This window comes from Anomaloglossus baeobatrachus, chromosome 4 (assembly GCF_048569485.1).
Source record: "Anomaloglossus baeobatrachus isolate aAnoBae1 chromosome 4, aAnoBae1.hap1, whole genome shotgun sequence".
NCBI lineage: Eukaryota > Metazoa > Chordata > Amphibia > Anura > Aromobatidae > Anomaloglossus > Anomaloglossus baeobatrachus.
This window is the reverse complement of record NC_134356.1, coordinates 31,462,537-31,479,281: the sequence shown is the minus strand read 5'-3', so window position 1 is coordinate 31,479,281 and position 16,745 is coordinate 31,462,537. Positions and strand designations below refer to the sequence as shown.

The 16,745-nt window shown below is 47.9% G+C and overlaps 1 protein-coding gene across 2 annotated transcripts in view; it reads right to left on the bottom strand.

Moving 5' to 3' along the window:
- SMC1B (structural maintenance of chromosomes 1B) overlaps positions 1 to 16,745 on the bottom strand; it is a 293,721-nt gene that overhangs the window by 23,012 nt on the left and 253,964 nt on the right. For both annotated transcript variants that reach the window (XM_075344204.1, XM_075344205.1), the window contains 4 exons: positions 5,908 to 6,062; positions 4,413 to 4,564; positions 2,794 to 2,863; positions 2,314 to 2,424 (listed from right to left, as the gene is read on the bottom strand). In XM_075344204.1, coding sequence (XP_075200319.1) covers positions 2,314 to 2,424; positions 2,794 to 2,863; positions 4,413 to 4,564; positions 5,908 to 6,062 — 488 coding nt within the window. The remainder of the gene's footprint in view (positions 1 to 2,313; positions 2,425 to 2,793; positions 2,864 to 4,412; positions 4,565 to 5,907; positions 6,063 to 16,745) is intronic.

Here is a 16,745-nt window from a genome sequence, read left to right as displayed (position 1 = left end):
TCAGCGCTGCCGGATTCACCGTGCATCCAGTGAGAGGGGTGGAGTATGCAAAGCATACTCCAGCTCTCAGCGCTGCCGTGCTGTGCAGCGTTACGCCCCTACCCTGACTGGCAGGTCTGTGGGCGGAAACGAAGTGAGACTAGGCCGCGCAAGCCGGGGACTCGAGTGATAAGCGCGGCCGGCATATAAGCCTTGGTCGGCGCGGAAGTCCCCGGCGCACCACAAGTCCCAGCCGCGCCCGAAATAAAAATGGCAACGGCGGTTAGCGCGGTAGTCCCCTAATACACTAACACACCCAGCAAGCTGTAGTGTGCGATGGCACTAGTGCGGGCAGCGCCGCCGTCCCTGGCGCACTAACACACCCAGCAATGCTGCCGTGTGTCCGTGCGCGGTCCCCACAGGGACACAGAGTACCTTAACGTAGCAGGGCCATGTCCCTGAGGATACTCCGCTCCACGTCCAGCAGATTCCCAGGAGCTGTGGATGGAGCACGGCCTCAGTGCCTGGAGGCCGGTAAGATCCCACTTCACCCAGAGCCCTAAGGGGATGGGGAAGGAAAGCAGCATGTGGGCTCCAGCCTCCGTACCCGCAATGGGTACCTCAACCTTAACAAACACCCGACAAGAGTGGGGTGAGAAGGGAGCATGCTGGGGGCCCTTTAGTATGGGCCCTCTTTTCTTCCATCCGATATAGTCAGCAGCTACTGCTGACTAAACAGTGGAGCTATGCGTGGATGTCTGACCTCCTTCGCACAAAGCACAAAACTGGTGAGCCAGTGATCCCACTGGGGGTGTATAGCCAGAAGGGGAGGGGCCTTACACTTTTGAGTGTAATACTTTGTGTGGCCTCCGGAGGCAGTAGCTATACACCCAATTGTCTGGGTCTCCCAATGGAGCGACAAAGAAAATAAGTTTTAAAAAATTAAAAAAAAACAAAAAAACCTAAAAGTTCAAATCACCCCCCATTCGCCCCATTGAAAATTAAAGGGTTAAAAAAATAAAAAATATACACACATGTGGTATCGCCGCGTTCAGAAACGCCCGATCTATCAAAATATAAAATCAATTAATCTGATCAGTAAACGGCGTAGCGGCAAAAAAATTCCAAACGCCAAAACGACGTTTTTTTGTCGCCACAACTTTTGCGCAAAATGCAATAAGAGGCGATCAAAACGTAGCATCTGCGCAAAAATGGTACCGTTAAAAACGTCAGCTCGAGACGCAAAAAATAAGCCGTCATTGAGCCTAAGATCCCGAAAAATGAGAACGCTACGGGTCACGGAATATGGCGTAAAACGTGCGCCACTTTTTTCGGACAAACTTCCGATTTTTTTTAACCCCTTATATAAAAGTAAACCTATACATGTTTGGTGTCTACGAACTCGCACTGACCTGAGGCATCACACCCACACATCAGTTTTACCATATAGTGAACACAGTGAATAAAATATCTCAAAAACCATAGTGCTATCGCACTTTTTTTTGCAATTTTTCAGCATTTGGAATTTTTTTGCCATTTTCTAGTACACAATATGGTAAAACTGATGGTTTCATTTAAAAGTACAGCTCGTTCCGCAAAAAATGAGCCCTCACATGACCATATTGACTGAAAAATAAAAAAGTTACGTCTCTCAGAAAAAGAATGGCGAAAAAAAAAACGGAAAGCGAAAAATCGGCCGGTCGTGAAAGGGTTATTAAAGCTTCAGGGGTTTTTATGGCTGAGCCTCTAAAAAAATGTAAAAAACCCCCAAAAGCTTATATCAAAAAATAAAATGAAAATAAAAATAAAAAATGTATATATATATATATATATATATAATATATATATATATATTTTTTTTTTTTTCTTTGAAAGCTTCGGTGGGGGGGGGGGGGGGGGGGGGTTAGGCTGTGCCATAACTATTACCATCTAGTGTTACAGCACCACTGAGTTGATTAGTTTTGTGTTTATATTTTTATATATATTTTATATATATATATATATATATATATATATATATATATATATATATATATATATATATATATGGTGTAATATTATGATATATATATATATGGTATAATATTATGATTATATATATATATATGTATGGTATAATATTATGATTAGATATATATGTATGGTATAATATTATGATTATACATATATATATATATCTCATAATATTACACCATATTATAATTAATATATATATATATATATATATATATATATATATATATATATATCTCAATCATACAAACACAAAAACAAAAGAAATCCCTTATGAGTATGCACTCCTTGTAGGTCCATGCACATTCGGCCTCCTCTTACCACTGTGCACACTCCGATTAATGCATCTGCCTTGGAATAAAACTCCTCTTTTAGGGAAATCACCACCATCTGGAACTGCTCCCTGGACTGCTCTCTGATGTAGCGTGTAACCTGAAGACAGATGTAGCAGAGGTGATTACATTCTATTCTGTTGGAGGTACAATACATATCGGGATGAAGAGTTTCATCCCCCTTATTCTTTGCAGTAATGGCTGTTCCGGCATTGCACATCAGTACCATTCACTCTGTTGCAGTACCAGGCACAGCCACTACTAAAGAGGGGGCGCTGTGTACGATAAACAATAAGGCGGTGCAGAGAGTTGCAGCTCCGTCACATTGCTATCAGTCGGGGGTCCTGTGTGTTACACCCCCGCCGATCTGATACTGATGGCGAGTGTCTGCATTTTATAGATATATTTCATTGCTTGTTTGATCAGCAGCTTTGCACTGATCACCCTCCTGTAATGTTCGGTCACGCACCTTCCCAATGTTGCTGTTATCCAAAGCCGCATCCACCTCATCCAAAACGAAGAAGGGAGCAGGGCGGAAACTGCAAGCAAAAAGGAGAATATCAAAATTTGGCTTTCTTTGTTTTAAAGCAAAGCTCTACCGGTTTCCCATCACGTGTGTTTTTTTTGTTTTGTTCAAAATGCCAATGAAATGTGTGAATATGTGAAGCAGAGCCTCCGTGTTCTCATATAGAGCCCAAATCCTCTGCTTACAGAAATGTAGCACAACCTCCAGGGGTGCCAGGCGTCGGAGGTCTGGATAGGAGGCGGATTCATTTTAGGAATCTGGTTTGGGATTTCTTTTATTTTCAAAGTCCGGTTGGGGTCAGATTAGTTTTTGTGGTCTGCTTTAGGGATATGACTCATTGTAGGGGTCTGGTTTGGGGAAAGACACAGTTTAGATTTCTGATTTAGGGGGCAAGGGCTGGAAACTCATTTTAAAGGTCCAGTTTGGGGTCTGAAAAACATTTGTAGTTTGGTCTGGCGGTCTCATAAGTTTTGCTGGTCTGGTTTGGTGTCAGATTCATTTTAGAGGCCTGGTTTAGGGAAATGATTCATTTAGGAGTCTGGTTCGGAGTATGATTACTTTTAAGAGTCTGGTTTGGGGGTATGATTCATTCTAGGGGTCTGGTTCGGAGTATGATTTATTTTAAGAGTCTGGTTTGGGGGTATGATTCATTCTAGGGGTCTGGTTTAGGAGTATGATTCATTTTAGGTGTCTGGTTTGGCGGCATGATTCATTTTAAGAGGCTGGTTTGGGGGTATGATTCATTTTAGGGGTCTGGTTTAGTGGTATGAATAATTTTAGGGGCTTGGTTTAGGAGTATGACTCACTTTCGAAGTCTGGTTTAGGGGCATGATTCATTTTAGGGGTCTGCTTATTTTAGGGGCCTGATTTGAGGTTATTATTGGAGGAGGGGTATGACTCATTCTAGGGGTCTGGTTTGGGTATATATATATATATATATATATATATATATATATATATATATATATATATATATATATACACACATACATACATACATACATACACACACACACACACACATATATAACATCTCTGATTTGGGGGGGGATGATTCAATGTAAGGGTCTGGCTTGGGGTCTAGTTAATTTTAAGTTCCAGTTTGGGGTCTTAAACATATTAGTCTGATTAATATTGCTGGTCTGGTTTTCGTTTCATTTTAGGGGGTCCGGTTTGCGGAAGGATTAAATTTTAGGTTTCTGATTTAATCAAGGACTCAATTTAGGGTCTCTGGTTTGGGGGGGGGGGTGTCTCAATTTAGGAATTAATTCCTATTAAAGTGCGGCTGTGATCCGATAACTTTTAGGGGTTTGCTGGGGTCTATATACATGTAGGGGCTTATTTGGGGTGTGATTAATTTTAGAAGGTCTGGCTAGTTTCGGTGGTCTGGTTGGGTGTGCGATTCATTTTGGGGTCTGATAAGTCTTGATGACATCTTGTCATGGGTTAATGTATAGTGTGCAGTGAGCTCTTGAGCGTCCTCTAGTGATAGTCTGGGGGATACGAGTTGATTTGTTTCGTCTATTCATTGCCTCTGTAATGTTTCATCTGCGCAGTTTTACCTGTGAATGGCGAACACCAGGGCGAGGGCGGCCACAGATTTCTCCCCTCCGGACAAGTTATCCATTGGCATGAAACGCTTTCCTGGGGCCACACAGTTGTACCCGATGCCATCAAGGTAAGGCTCCTCTGGATTTTCAGGACTAAGAAAGGCCTAAACGTATAAATAATATCAGACCAGTGGTGGGGGGAGGGAAGGGAGACTCCTGGGACCCCTTATAGCCCCATCCATCTACTTCATTAATTACTCAACAGCGCCATATTTTCCCTAGTGGCCAAATCTGGTATTACACTTTAACAACGGTCTGTTTTAGGGATGTATCTATAATGCCAAAATCCTGGAACGCCCCTTTAACAACTAACATGTCTTCATGAGTATAATAGCCACGATACTAATCATATAGGTTAGATATCTGCAGCATTGTCTGTGGACAGGTTTCTGCTCAGTGAGATGGACGCGGGGTCACTGACTAGTGGGACCCCCAGAATGCACAGAATGAAAAGGGACACAGTGCTGGACAATTTCTATGCTTTCTCTTTTCTAAGAGATTCGCCCAGTCCCATTCACTTTAACTGATGTCCGATCCTTAGGAAAGGTGATCAATATCTGATCGGTGAGGGTCCGACATCCAGCTGTTATCACAGCTCCATACGCCATGTAGTGGCCGCTCTCGGTACTGCTGCTCAGCTCCCATTGGAAGTGAATGTGATTGTAACTGCAGTACCAGGAATGGCCACTACTCTGTGTATGGCGCTGTGCGTGTGGGATCTGCAGAGTTGATCGGTGGTGGTGCTGGGTGTCGGACCCCCGCCCCAATTGAGCAATATTTATTTGCTGGAGAACCACAGACAGGGGTGACAAACCAGTGAAAGGAGACCCAAAACTACATTATTGATGGACCTCCTAATTTTCAGGGTCCTATAAGTTGGACCCTCCCCAGTCATAAGTGATACACCAATACAAGTATGTACAAGTATATGATCAGATTTGTTGGGGGCGGTTTTATTCTCAGCATTGAATATAATGTCATTATAGTTCTTACCGTCGGCAGGACGCAGGCGGATGATACAACGTGTGTGCGGGCATTATAGCACCGCCACGGGCTGCATTATGGCACCGCCACAGGTGGGCATTATAGCACCGCCACGGGTGGGCATTATAGCACCGCCACGGGTGGGCATTATAGCACCGCCACGGGTGGGCATTATAGCACCGCCACGGGTGGGCATTATAGCACCGCCACGGGTGGGCATTATAGCACCGCCACGGGTGGGCATTATAGCACCGCCACGGGTGGGCATTATAGCACCGCCACGGGTGGGCATTATAGCACCGCCACTAGCTGCATTATGTAGCGCCTGCGTTCTGCGCACTCAGGTTCCCCGAGGCTCCCCTCTCCTGCCAGATATCGGGATCCTGGGGGGATCTGAGCGCTTGGTGTGGCCGATATTACGCTTATTACTCTATGAGAACTGAATGCAGTAAGTGACGCAAACCTGAGCGCTGGCATTTCTGCAGAGCTTCTTGTAGATCTCATCGATAGCTACAGAAACATGCTCAAAACACTGGCTAAATAGCTCATATCTCCTGCGCTTCACCTGCTCAAACTCCTTCCTACACAGAATGGCTTTCCTCCTGCTGGCCTCAAAAGCTACGGGAGAGATAAACAGACAAGAGAGGAAGCGTCTGACCGCTACGTGGACCACATTGCACAATCAACACTTTGCGGCTCTAATTAACCCATTTCCAGCCTAAAAAAAAAAATAAAAAAAAAATAAAAAAAGACTTCCCACATTATCAATACTGGACCCCACCAATCACTAGAACAAGGGCCCCATCCTCCTTCCTGGCCGATGCTGCACCGTTCATTATCTGGGCTTCACACTCTCTCCATAATGGGGACCCCCGATCTAGTGATCAGTGAGACCCCCAGCCTCAGGGATCCTGTAGATAGGAGATAAATAAGGGGGACAACACTTAAAAGATTCTTTTTTTTCCCCCTTAGCCTTGATATATAATACTTTACATGTATACACATTTCAGTTACAGAGAACCTTCTTCAAGCTTGTTTTTTTTTATTCCTACACAAATAACAAGGCTCGTCTTAAAACAAAAAAAAAAAAACAAACGGATTTTTGTGTACTCACCGTAAAATCGTTTTCTCTTAGCCATCATTGGGGGACACAGGACCATGGGTGTTATGCTGCTTATCCATAGGAGGACACTAAGTAGATGCAAAATACATTAGCTCCTCCTCTGCAGTATACACCCCCTGGCCGGAGCAGGCAGCCTCAGTTTTAGTACACAAGCAGTAGGGAGAAAAAAAAACAGTAAAAACTTCTCAACAGAGGAACATGAGAAAAGAACAGTCATAACCAAATAAGGTACTGAGAGAACCAAGGCCCAACAGGGCAACAGGGTGGGTGCTGTGTCCCCCAATGATGGCTAAGAGAAAACTATTTTACGGTGAGTACACAAAAATCAGTTTTTCTCTGACGCCTCATTGGGGGGATACAGGACCATGGGACGTCCTAAAGCAGTCCATGGGTGGGTAAACAATAAACAACGCAACCCAAGGACTAGGAACCAGTCCCAGATAGCCAGGAGCGCATACTGAGATAGGTACTCCACTATCGTTTGCAGAATTTTCCTACCTAGGTTCGCCTCAGCAGAAGCCTGGGTATGGACTCGGTAATGCTTTGAAACAGTATGTAGGCTAGACCAGGTCGCAGCCTTACACCTCTGTTCCACTGAAGCCTGATGCCGAATGGCCCAAGGGGCGCCAACTGCTCGCGTGGAATGAGTCCGCAGCCCACTAGGAATGGGCTTGAGTTGCAAGCGGTAGACTTCCTGGATCGCAGAGCCAATCCAGCGAGCCAGCGTTGCCTATGAAGCTGCCTGTCCTTTCTTAGGCCTTTCAGGAATGACGAACAAGGAGTCCATGTTCCATGTTCCTGGGTACGTAATATCTGAGAGCCCTCACAAGATCTAGCGCATGTAGAAACCTTTCCACCCTATGGACTGGGTGTGGACAAAAAGGAAGTCAGAACAATGTCCTCGTTCATATGAAACGGGGAAATAACCATCGGAAGAAAATCCGGAAGGGGGCGTAGAACCACCTTGTCCTGATGAAAGATTAGAAAAGGGTTCGCGGCAAGAGAGTGCTGCCAGTTCCGAAACTTGTCTGATGGACGTAATCGCCACTAAGAATGTTACCTTCCAGGAGAGAAGAGCAAGAGAAGATTCCTTAAGAGGTTCAAAAGGGGACCTCTGGATACCGTCCAAAACGAGATTGAGGTCCCATGGGTCCAGCGACCAGGGCCAGCGTCAGCACGCGGCATACCCGGGCAAATGCCGGGGCCCTGAAGAGCTGGGGGGGGCCCACTCGGCCTCGTCAGTCCTGCAGCCCCCGGGCCGAGTTCCGGGGACCGCAGTCCTTGGCACTGGAAACTGTGGCTGCCAGCCCTTTAAGGCCCGCAGACCACAGCTTTCACTGTGTTCTCCTGCATTGAGCATCATCTGTGGGCGGAGCTACCGCCTGCCGTCCTGCTCGGTCCCACAGATGAAGGAGTCACAGTGCCAGCCAGCGACCCCCAGCACATCGCTTCCCTCCAGCGCTGTGTGGGCCCCATCTGCACCGTGACCTGATAAGTATGTGGGACATCACTCCCTCCCCGCCCCTCCCTGTCCCCCCGTGCGTGTGTGGCCCCCGGAGCCGCGTGTGTGGGCCCCGCAGAGCAAGGTGTGTGTCTGTCTGTATGTATGTATGTATATATGCAGCAGAGCAGTATGCGTGTCTGTATGTATGTATGTATGTATATATGCAGCAGAGCAGTATGCGTGTCTGTATGTATGTATGTATATATGCAGCAGAGCAGTATGCGTGTCTGTATGTATGTATGTATATATGCAGCAGAGCAGTATGCGTGTCTGTATGTATGTAGGTATATATGCAGCAGAGCAGTATGCGTGTCTGTATGTATATATGCAGCAGAGCAGTATGCGTGTCTGTATGTATGTATGTATATATGCAGCAGAGCAGTATGCGTGTCTGTATGTATGTATATATGCAGCAGACCAGTATGCGTGTCTGTATGTATGTATATATGCAGCAGAGCAGTATGCGTGTCTGTATGTATGTATATATGCAGCAGAGCAGTATGCGTGTCTGTATGTATGTATGTATATATGCAGCAGAGCAGTATGCGTGTCTGTATGTATATATGCAGCAGAGCAGTATGCGTGTCTGTATGTATGTATGTATATATGCAGCAGAGCAGTATGCGTGTCTGTATGTATGTATATATGCAGCAGACCAGTATGCGTGTCTGTATGTATGTATATATGCAGCAGAGCAGTATGCGTGTCTGTATGTATGTATATATGCAGCAGAGCAGTATGCGTGTCTGTATGTATGTATGTATATATGCAGCAGAGCAGTATGCGTGTCTGTATGTATGTATATATGCAGCAGAGCAGTATGCGTGTCTGTATGTATGTATATATGCAGCAGAGCAGTATGCGTGTCTGTATGTATGTATGTATATATGCAGCAGAGCAGTATGCGTGTCTATATGTATGTATATATGCAGCAGAGCAGTATGCGTGTCTGTATTTATGTATATATGCAGCAGAGCAGTATGCGTGTCTGTATGTATGTATGTATGTATATATGCAGCAGAGCAGTATGTGTGTGTCTGTACGTATGTATGTGTATATGCAGCAGAGCAGTGTGTCTGTATGTATGTATATATGCAGCAGAGCAGTATGCGTGTCTGTATGTATGTATGTATATATGCAGCAGATCAGTATGCGTGTCTGTATGTATGTATATATGCAGCAGAGCAGTATGCGTGTCTGTATGTATGTATATATGCAGCAGAGCAGTATGCGTGTCTGTATGTATGTATATATGCAGCAGAGCAGTATGCGTGTCTGTATGTATGTATATATGCAGCAGAGCAGTATGCGTGTCTGTATGTATGTATATATGCAGCAGAGCAGTATGCGTGTCTGTATGTATGTATATATGCAGCAGAGCAGTATGCGTGTCTGTATGTATGTATGTATATATGCAGCAGAGCAGTATGCGTGTCTGTATGTATGTATATATGCAGCAGAGCAGTATGCGTGTCTGTATGTATGTATATATGCAGCAGAGCAGTATGCGTGTCTGTATGTATGTATATATGCAGCAGAGCAGTGTGTCTGTATGTATGTATGTATATATGCAGCAGAGCAGTATGCGTGTCTGTATGTATGTATATATGCAGCAGAGCAGTATGCGTGTCTGTATGTATGTGTGTATGTATATATGCAGCAGAGCAGTATGCGTGTCTGTATGTATGTATATATGCAGCAGAGCAGTATGCGTGTCTGTATGTATGTATATATGCAGCAGAGCAGTATGCGTGTCTGTATGTATGTATGTATATATGCAGCAGAGCAGTATGCGTGTCTGTATGTATGTATATATGCAGCAGAGCAGTATGCGTGTCTGTATGTATGTATATATGCAGCAGAGCAGTATGCGTGTCTGTATGTATGTATGTATGCAGCAGAGCAGTATGCGTGTCTGTATGTATGTATGCAGCAGAGCAGTGTGTCTGTATGTATGTATGCAGCAGAGCAGTGTGTCTGTATGTATGTATGTATGTAGCAGAGCAGTGTGTGTGTGTGTCTGTCTATATGTATGTATGCATGCAGAGCAGTATGTGTGTGTCTGTCTATATGTATGTATGTGTGCAGCAGAGCTGTGTCTGTATGCATGTATGATGTGTATCTATGTATGTCAGTGTATATGACTGTATAGATTTGTCTGTTTATATGTATTTTTGTGAGTTTGTCTTTAAATATGTATATGTACGTGTGTGTGTGTGTGTGTGTGTCTGCGTGTTTATGGGGCCCACTGGGACTCTTCCGCCCGGGGCCCACAAAAACCTGGAGCCGGCCCTGCCAGCGACCGTTTATACAGGGAAACTAGATGGGAAACACCCTTGAGAAAGTCTTGACTTGCGGATTGCAAGCTAGGCGGTATTGATAGAATATTGAGAGAGATGAAACCTGCCCCTTAAGGGAGCTGAGAGCCAACCCCTTTTGCAACCTAAAAAAAAATAAAAATCAAGAATTCTGGGTATCGCCAGAGGGATAGGTTGGACATTAGAGTCCCTGCACTGGGAAAGGAAAGTTTTCCACGTACGGTGGTAAATATGGGATGAAGGCCGGCTTTCGGGCACTGTACAAGGTGGAGATGACCGCAGGAGATAATCTCCCCCTTTTTAAAGTCCAGGTCTCAATGGCCAGGCCGTCAGCTTCAGGGCTCTGGAGTTCTGATGGGAAATGGGCCCTTGTGTCAGCAAGTCTGGAATGCTTACGAGGCGCTATGAGCAATTGTACTAATTCAGCATACCAGGCGCACCTGGGCTAGTCTGGTGCTATTAGTATCACCGGGACTCCTTCTGCCTTGATCTTCCTGATTACTCGCGTCAGCAGGGGCAGAGGCGAAAAACATGTAAGTTGGACGGAAACGACTTCAGGAGACTAGAGCATCCGCGCCAATGGACTGTGGGTCACGTGACCTGGCTAAGAACGCGGGTACCTTTGCGTTCAACCTTGAGGCCATTAGATTATTATTATTTATTATTTATTTGTAGAGCACCATTAATTCCACGTCTGGTGTACTCCAGTGTGTGCAGATGTGTGGGAACACTTCTGGGTGGAGAAACCACTCTCCGGCGGCCAGGCCTAGGCGACTTAGAAGATCCGCCACCCGGTTTTCTACTCCCGGTATGTGTAACGTTGAAAACACAGACTCACGATTCGGTCCAGGTGAGGATCCTGAGGACCTCGAGATAAGCTGTCTTGCTGCTGGTACCTCCCTGCTGATTGACATAGGCCAGAGCTGTTGCATTGTCAAATTGGACCCGAATCAAACGACCTGCTAGCAGAAAAGGGGAATGACCTGAGCGCGAGAAGATCACGCTGATTTTCAGGATGATTTCTGGGAAGGGAAGACTCCTGGGGTATCCAACGTCCCGAAGCAGTGTGGTGCCAGTACGCTGCTCACCAGACTAAGAGGCTGGCGTCCGTGGTCAGGAGTAGCCAGTCCACTTGGGGAGAAAAACTCCTTCTCGATATGGAAGAGGACTGAAGCCACCAGTAAAGCGCATACCTGACTGAAAGTGTCAGGTGAAAAGTTCATCCAAGGAAAAGTGGCTCTTGTCCCAGGCAGCTAGAAGCGCAAGCTGCAGTGGGCGGTGGTGTGGCTAAGCGAGCAGCACTGCCTCTATAGCCGCCGCTCTCGTACCTAGCACTCTCATACTGAATCGTATGAAGTGACAGGAGTACGTAGAGGGCAGTGTACCACTTGTAGATCAGTCGCCTTGACTTGAGGGAGAAATATCAAGCCCCGAAAGTGTCCAGGGACATGCCCAGGGAGGTGACGGATTTTGACGCGACCGGGGATGATTTGACTGGAGTCAGAAGCCGCCCTAAGCAGGATAGGGTGCCCACAGAGATATGCACGCTGGTTGAGCCCTTGATGAGGAGGTCATCCAAGCAAGGCAGAACAGCCACTCTCCTGGCGTGAAGGGCACTCATGGCGGCCGCCATGACCTTAGTTAAGACCCTTGGTGCTGTGGCAGAGCCGAGGGTAGGGCCACAAATGAAAATAAGAAGTCCTGAACCGTGAAGCGGAGAAACTTTGGTGAGCTGGAGCGATGGGTATGTGCAGGTATGCGTCCCTGATAGCTAGGGAAGGAAGGAATTCTCCTTCGACCATAAAGGTAATAATGGACCCTAGGAAGTCCATTCTGTATCTCCTTACGTGCACATGTTTGCTCAGGTCCAGGATGGGACGAACTGACCAGTCTTTCTTTGGCGACCACGATAGGTATAGCCTTGAACCTCTCGCCGTCCGGAACAGGTACCATCACCCCCGCCGTTTGGAGGGAGTGGATTGCTGAGGAGAAGGCCTCGTGGTGTTTTGGAGCGTTTGGAGGGGTTTGAGAGAAAAGACTGACCAGGGGATCGGGTCCAGAATTCAATGTGGTAACCGGAAGACACAAGGTATCACACCCATTTGTGGTCTGAGGCGGCGGCCCAGATGGAGAAGGACGAGACTTCTCGGTCTTTGTCTAGACTGCCAGGACGAGGTGGACTCGGGGAGGGCTGAGAAGGTCGGGCCCTGCGTGTCTAGTAAAAAACATCCTGGGCTAGAGTTGGGGGAGAGAGGTACTCTTTTCCTCCCGTGGCGTCAGACAAAAAAAAAAAACAGCCTGTCCAGACGATCGGCAAACCATCGGTCTGGAAAAGAGTACTGTGAGAGGCTTCTTAGAGACCGAGTCCACTCTCCATTATCGGAACCAGAGGGCCTTACGGATGGCTATGGTATTTGAGGCGGCAATAACTGCGCAGGTAGCAGCGTCGAGGGAGGCCTGCATGAGGTACTCTGCCGCCGCAGCAATGTGAACTGTTACATCTGTGAGGGTCTGAGGGAAACTGGTAGTCCTGGTGCCTGTGCGACACACACGGAAGGGGAGAGGGACCCGCAGCCTCAAGGCGGAGCGATCGAGCTGCTCCACTTCTCTGTCTGTCGGGTCCTTGTAGGAGGATCCATCAAGTAAAAGACAGAAGGGTCCTTCAGGCAGGCAGAAGCCGGGTGAGGGTCCACCGAGGCCGGATCGGCCCAGCCCTTAGAGACAGCTAAGCCAAAGGGGTACCGGGACTCCATGAGTTTACGGATACCGAAGCGGCGTCAAAGAAGGGAATTTTGTTTACTTACCGTAAATTCCTTTTCTTCTAGCTCCTATTGGGAGACCCAGACAATTGGGTGTATAGCTTCTGCCTCCGGAGGCCACACAAAGTATTACACTTTAAAAAGTGTAACCCCTCCCCTCTGCCTATACACCCTCCCGTGCATCACGGGATCCTCAGTTTTGGTGCAAAAGCAGGAAGGAGGAAACTTATAAATTGGTCTAAGGTAAATTCAATCCGAAGGATGTTCGGAGAACTGAAAACCATGAACCAAAAGAACAATTCAACATGAACAACATGTGTACACAAAAGAACAAACAGCCCGAAGGGAACAGGGGCGGGTGCTGGGTCTCCCAATAGGAGCTAGAAGAAAAGGAATTTACGGTAAGTAAACAAAATTCCCTTCTTCTTTGTCGCTCCATTGGGAGACCCAGACAATTGGGACGTCCAAAAGCAGTCCCTGGGTGGGTAAAAGAATACCCCGATAAAAAGAGCAGACAACGGCCCCCTCTTACAGGTGGGCAACCGCCGCCTGAAGGACTCGCCTACCTAGACTGGCATCCGCCGAAGCATAGGTATGCACCTGATAGTGTTTCGTGAAAGTGTGCAGACTAGACCAGGTAGCCGCCTGACACACCTGCTGAGCCGTAGCCCGGTGCCTCAATGCCCACGACGCTCCTACGGCTCTGGTAGAATGGGCTTTCAGCCCTGAAGGAATCGGAAGCCCAGAAGAACGGTAGGCTTCAAAAATCGGTTCCTTGATCCACCGAGCCAAGGTTGACTTGGAAGCCTGCGACCCCTTACGCTGGCCAGCGACAAGGACAAAGAGCGCATCAGAACGGCGCAGTGGCGCCGTGCGAGACACGTAGATCCGAAGTTCTCTCACTAGATCTAACAAATGCAAATCCTTTTCACATTGGTGAATTGGATGAGGGCAAAATGATGGTAAGGAGATATCCTGATTGAGATGAAAAGGGGACACCACCTTAGGGAGAAAGTCCGGGACCGGACGCAGAACCACCTTATCCTGGTGAAATACCAGGAAGGAGGCTTTGCATGACAGCGCTGCAAGCTCTGACACTCTTCGGAGTGATGTAACTGCCACTAGAAATGCCACCTTCTGCGAAAGACGTGATAGAGAGACATCCCGCAGCGGCTCAAAAGGTGGTTTCTGAAGAGCCCGTAGAACCCTGTTGAGATCCCAGGGTTCCAGCGGCCGCTTGTAAGGTGGGACTATGTGGCAAACTCCCTGCAGGAACGTGCGGACCTGCGGAAGCCTGGCTAGACGCTTTTGAAAAGAAGGGAATTTTGTTTACTTACCGTAAATTCCTTTTCTTCTAGCTCCAATTGGGAGACCCAGACAATTGGGTGTATAGGCTATGCCTCCGGAGGCCACACAAAGTATTACACTAAAAGTGTAAAGCCCCTCCCCTTCTGCCTATACACCCCCCCTGCTCACGGGCTCCTTAGTTTTGGTGCAAAAGCAAGAAGGAGGAAAAAATTATAAATTGGTTTAAAGTAAATTCAATCCGAAGGAATATCGGAGAACAGAAACCATTCAACATGAACAACATGTGTACACAAAAAAACAGGGGCGGGTGCTGGGTCTCCCAATTGGAGCTAGAAGAAAAGGAATTTACGGTAAGTAAACAAAATTCCCTTCTTCTTTGTCGCTCCATTGGGAGACCCAGACAATTGGGACGTCCAAAAGCAGTCCCTGGGTGGGTAAATAATACCTCATAATAGAGCCGCAACCGGCTCCGTCCTACAGGTGGGCAACCGCCGCCTGAAGGACTCGCCTACCTAGGCTGGCATCTGCCGAAGCATAGGTATGCACCTGATAGTGTTTCGTGAAAGTGTGCAGGCTCGACCAGGTAGCCGCCTGACACACCTGCTGAGCCGTAGCCTGGTGCCGCAAAGCCCAGGACGCTCCCACGGCCCTGGTAGAATGGGCCTTCAGCCCTGAGGGAACCGGAAGCCCCGAGGAACGATAAGCCTCGAGAATTGGTTCCTTGATCCACCGAGCCAGGGTTGATTTGGAAGCTTGTGTCCCTTTACGCTGGCCAGCGACAAGGACAAAGAGTGCATCCGAGCGGCGCAGGGGCGCCGTACGAGAAATGTAGAATCTGAGTGCTCTCACCAGATCTAACAAGTGCAAATCCTTTTCACATTGGTGAACTGGATGAGGACAAAAAGAGGGTAAGGAGATATCCTGATTGAGATGAAATGGGGATACCACCTTAGGGAGAAAGTCCGGAACCGGACGCAGAACCACCTTGTCCTGGTGAAACACCAGGAAGGGGGCTTTGCATGACAGCGCTGCTAGCTCAGACACTCTCCGAAGTGAAGTGACTGCTACTAGGAAAACCACCTTCTGCGAAAGGCGTGAGAGAGAGATATCCCTCATTGGCTCGAACGGTGGTTTCTGAAGAACCATCAGCACCCTGTTCAGATCCCAGGGTTCTAACGGACGCTTGTAAGGAGGGACGATGTGACAAACCCCCTGCAGGAACGTGCGTACCTGTGGAAGTCTGGCTAGGCGCTTCTGAAAAACACAGAGAGCGCAGAGACTTGTCCCTTAAGGGAGCCGAGCGACAAACCCTTTTCCAATCCGGATTGAAGGAAGGGCAGAAAAGTGGGTAAGGTAAACGGCCAGGGAGAAAAACCCTGAGCAGAGCACCACGACAGGAATATTTTCCACGTCCTGTGGTAGATCTTGGCGGACGTTGGTTTCCTAGCCTGTCTCATAGTGGCAATGACCTCTTGAGATAATCCTGAAGACGCTAGGATCCAGGACTCAATGGCCACACAGTCAGGTTGAGGGCCGCAGAATTCAGATGGAAAAACGGCCCTTGAGACAGCAAGTCTGGTCGGTCTGGTAGTGCCCACGGTTGGCCGACCGTGAGATGCCACAGATCCGGGTACCACGACCTCCTCGGCCAGTCTGGAGCGACGAGGATGGCGCGGCGGCAGTCGGCCCTGATCTTGCGTAACACTCTGGGCAACAGTGCCAGAGGAGGGAACACATAAGGGAGTTGAAACTGCGACCAATCCTGAACTAAGGCGTCTGCCGCCAGAGCTCTGTGATCTTGAGACCGTGCCATGAATGTCGGGACCTTGTTGTTGTGCCGGGACGCCATTAGGTCGACGTCCGGCATTCCCCAGCGGCAACAGATCTCCTGAAACACGTCCGGGTGAAGGGACCATTCCCCTGCGTCCATGCCCTGGCGACTGAGAAAGTCTGCTTCCCAGTTTTCTACGCCCGGTATGTGAACTGCGGATATGGTGGAGGCTGTGGCTTCCACCCACAGCAGAATCCGCCGAACTTCCTGGAAGGCTTGCCGACTGCGTGTCCCGCCTTGGTGGTTGATGTATGCCACCGCTGTGGAGTTGTCCGACTGAATTCGGATCTGCTTGCCTTGCAGCCACGGCTGGAACGCCTTTAGGGCAAGATACACTGCCCTTATCTCTAGAACATTGATCTGAAGGGAGGACTCTGTCTGAGTCCAAGTCCCCTGAGCCCTGTGGTGGAGAAAGACCGCACCCCACCCTGACAGGCTCGCGTCCGTCGTGACCACCG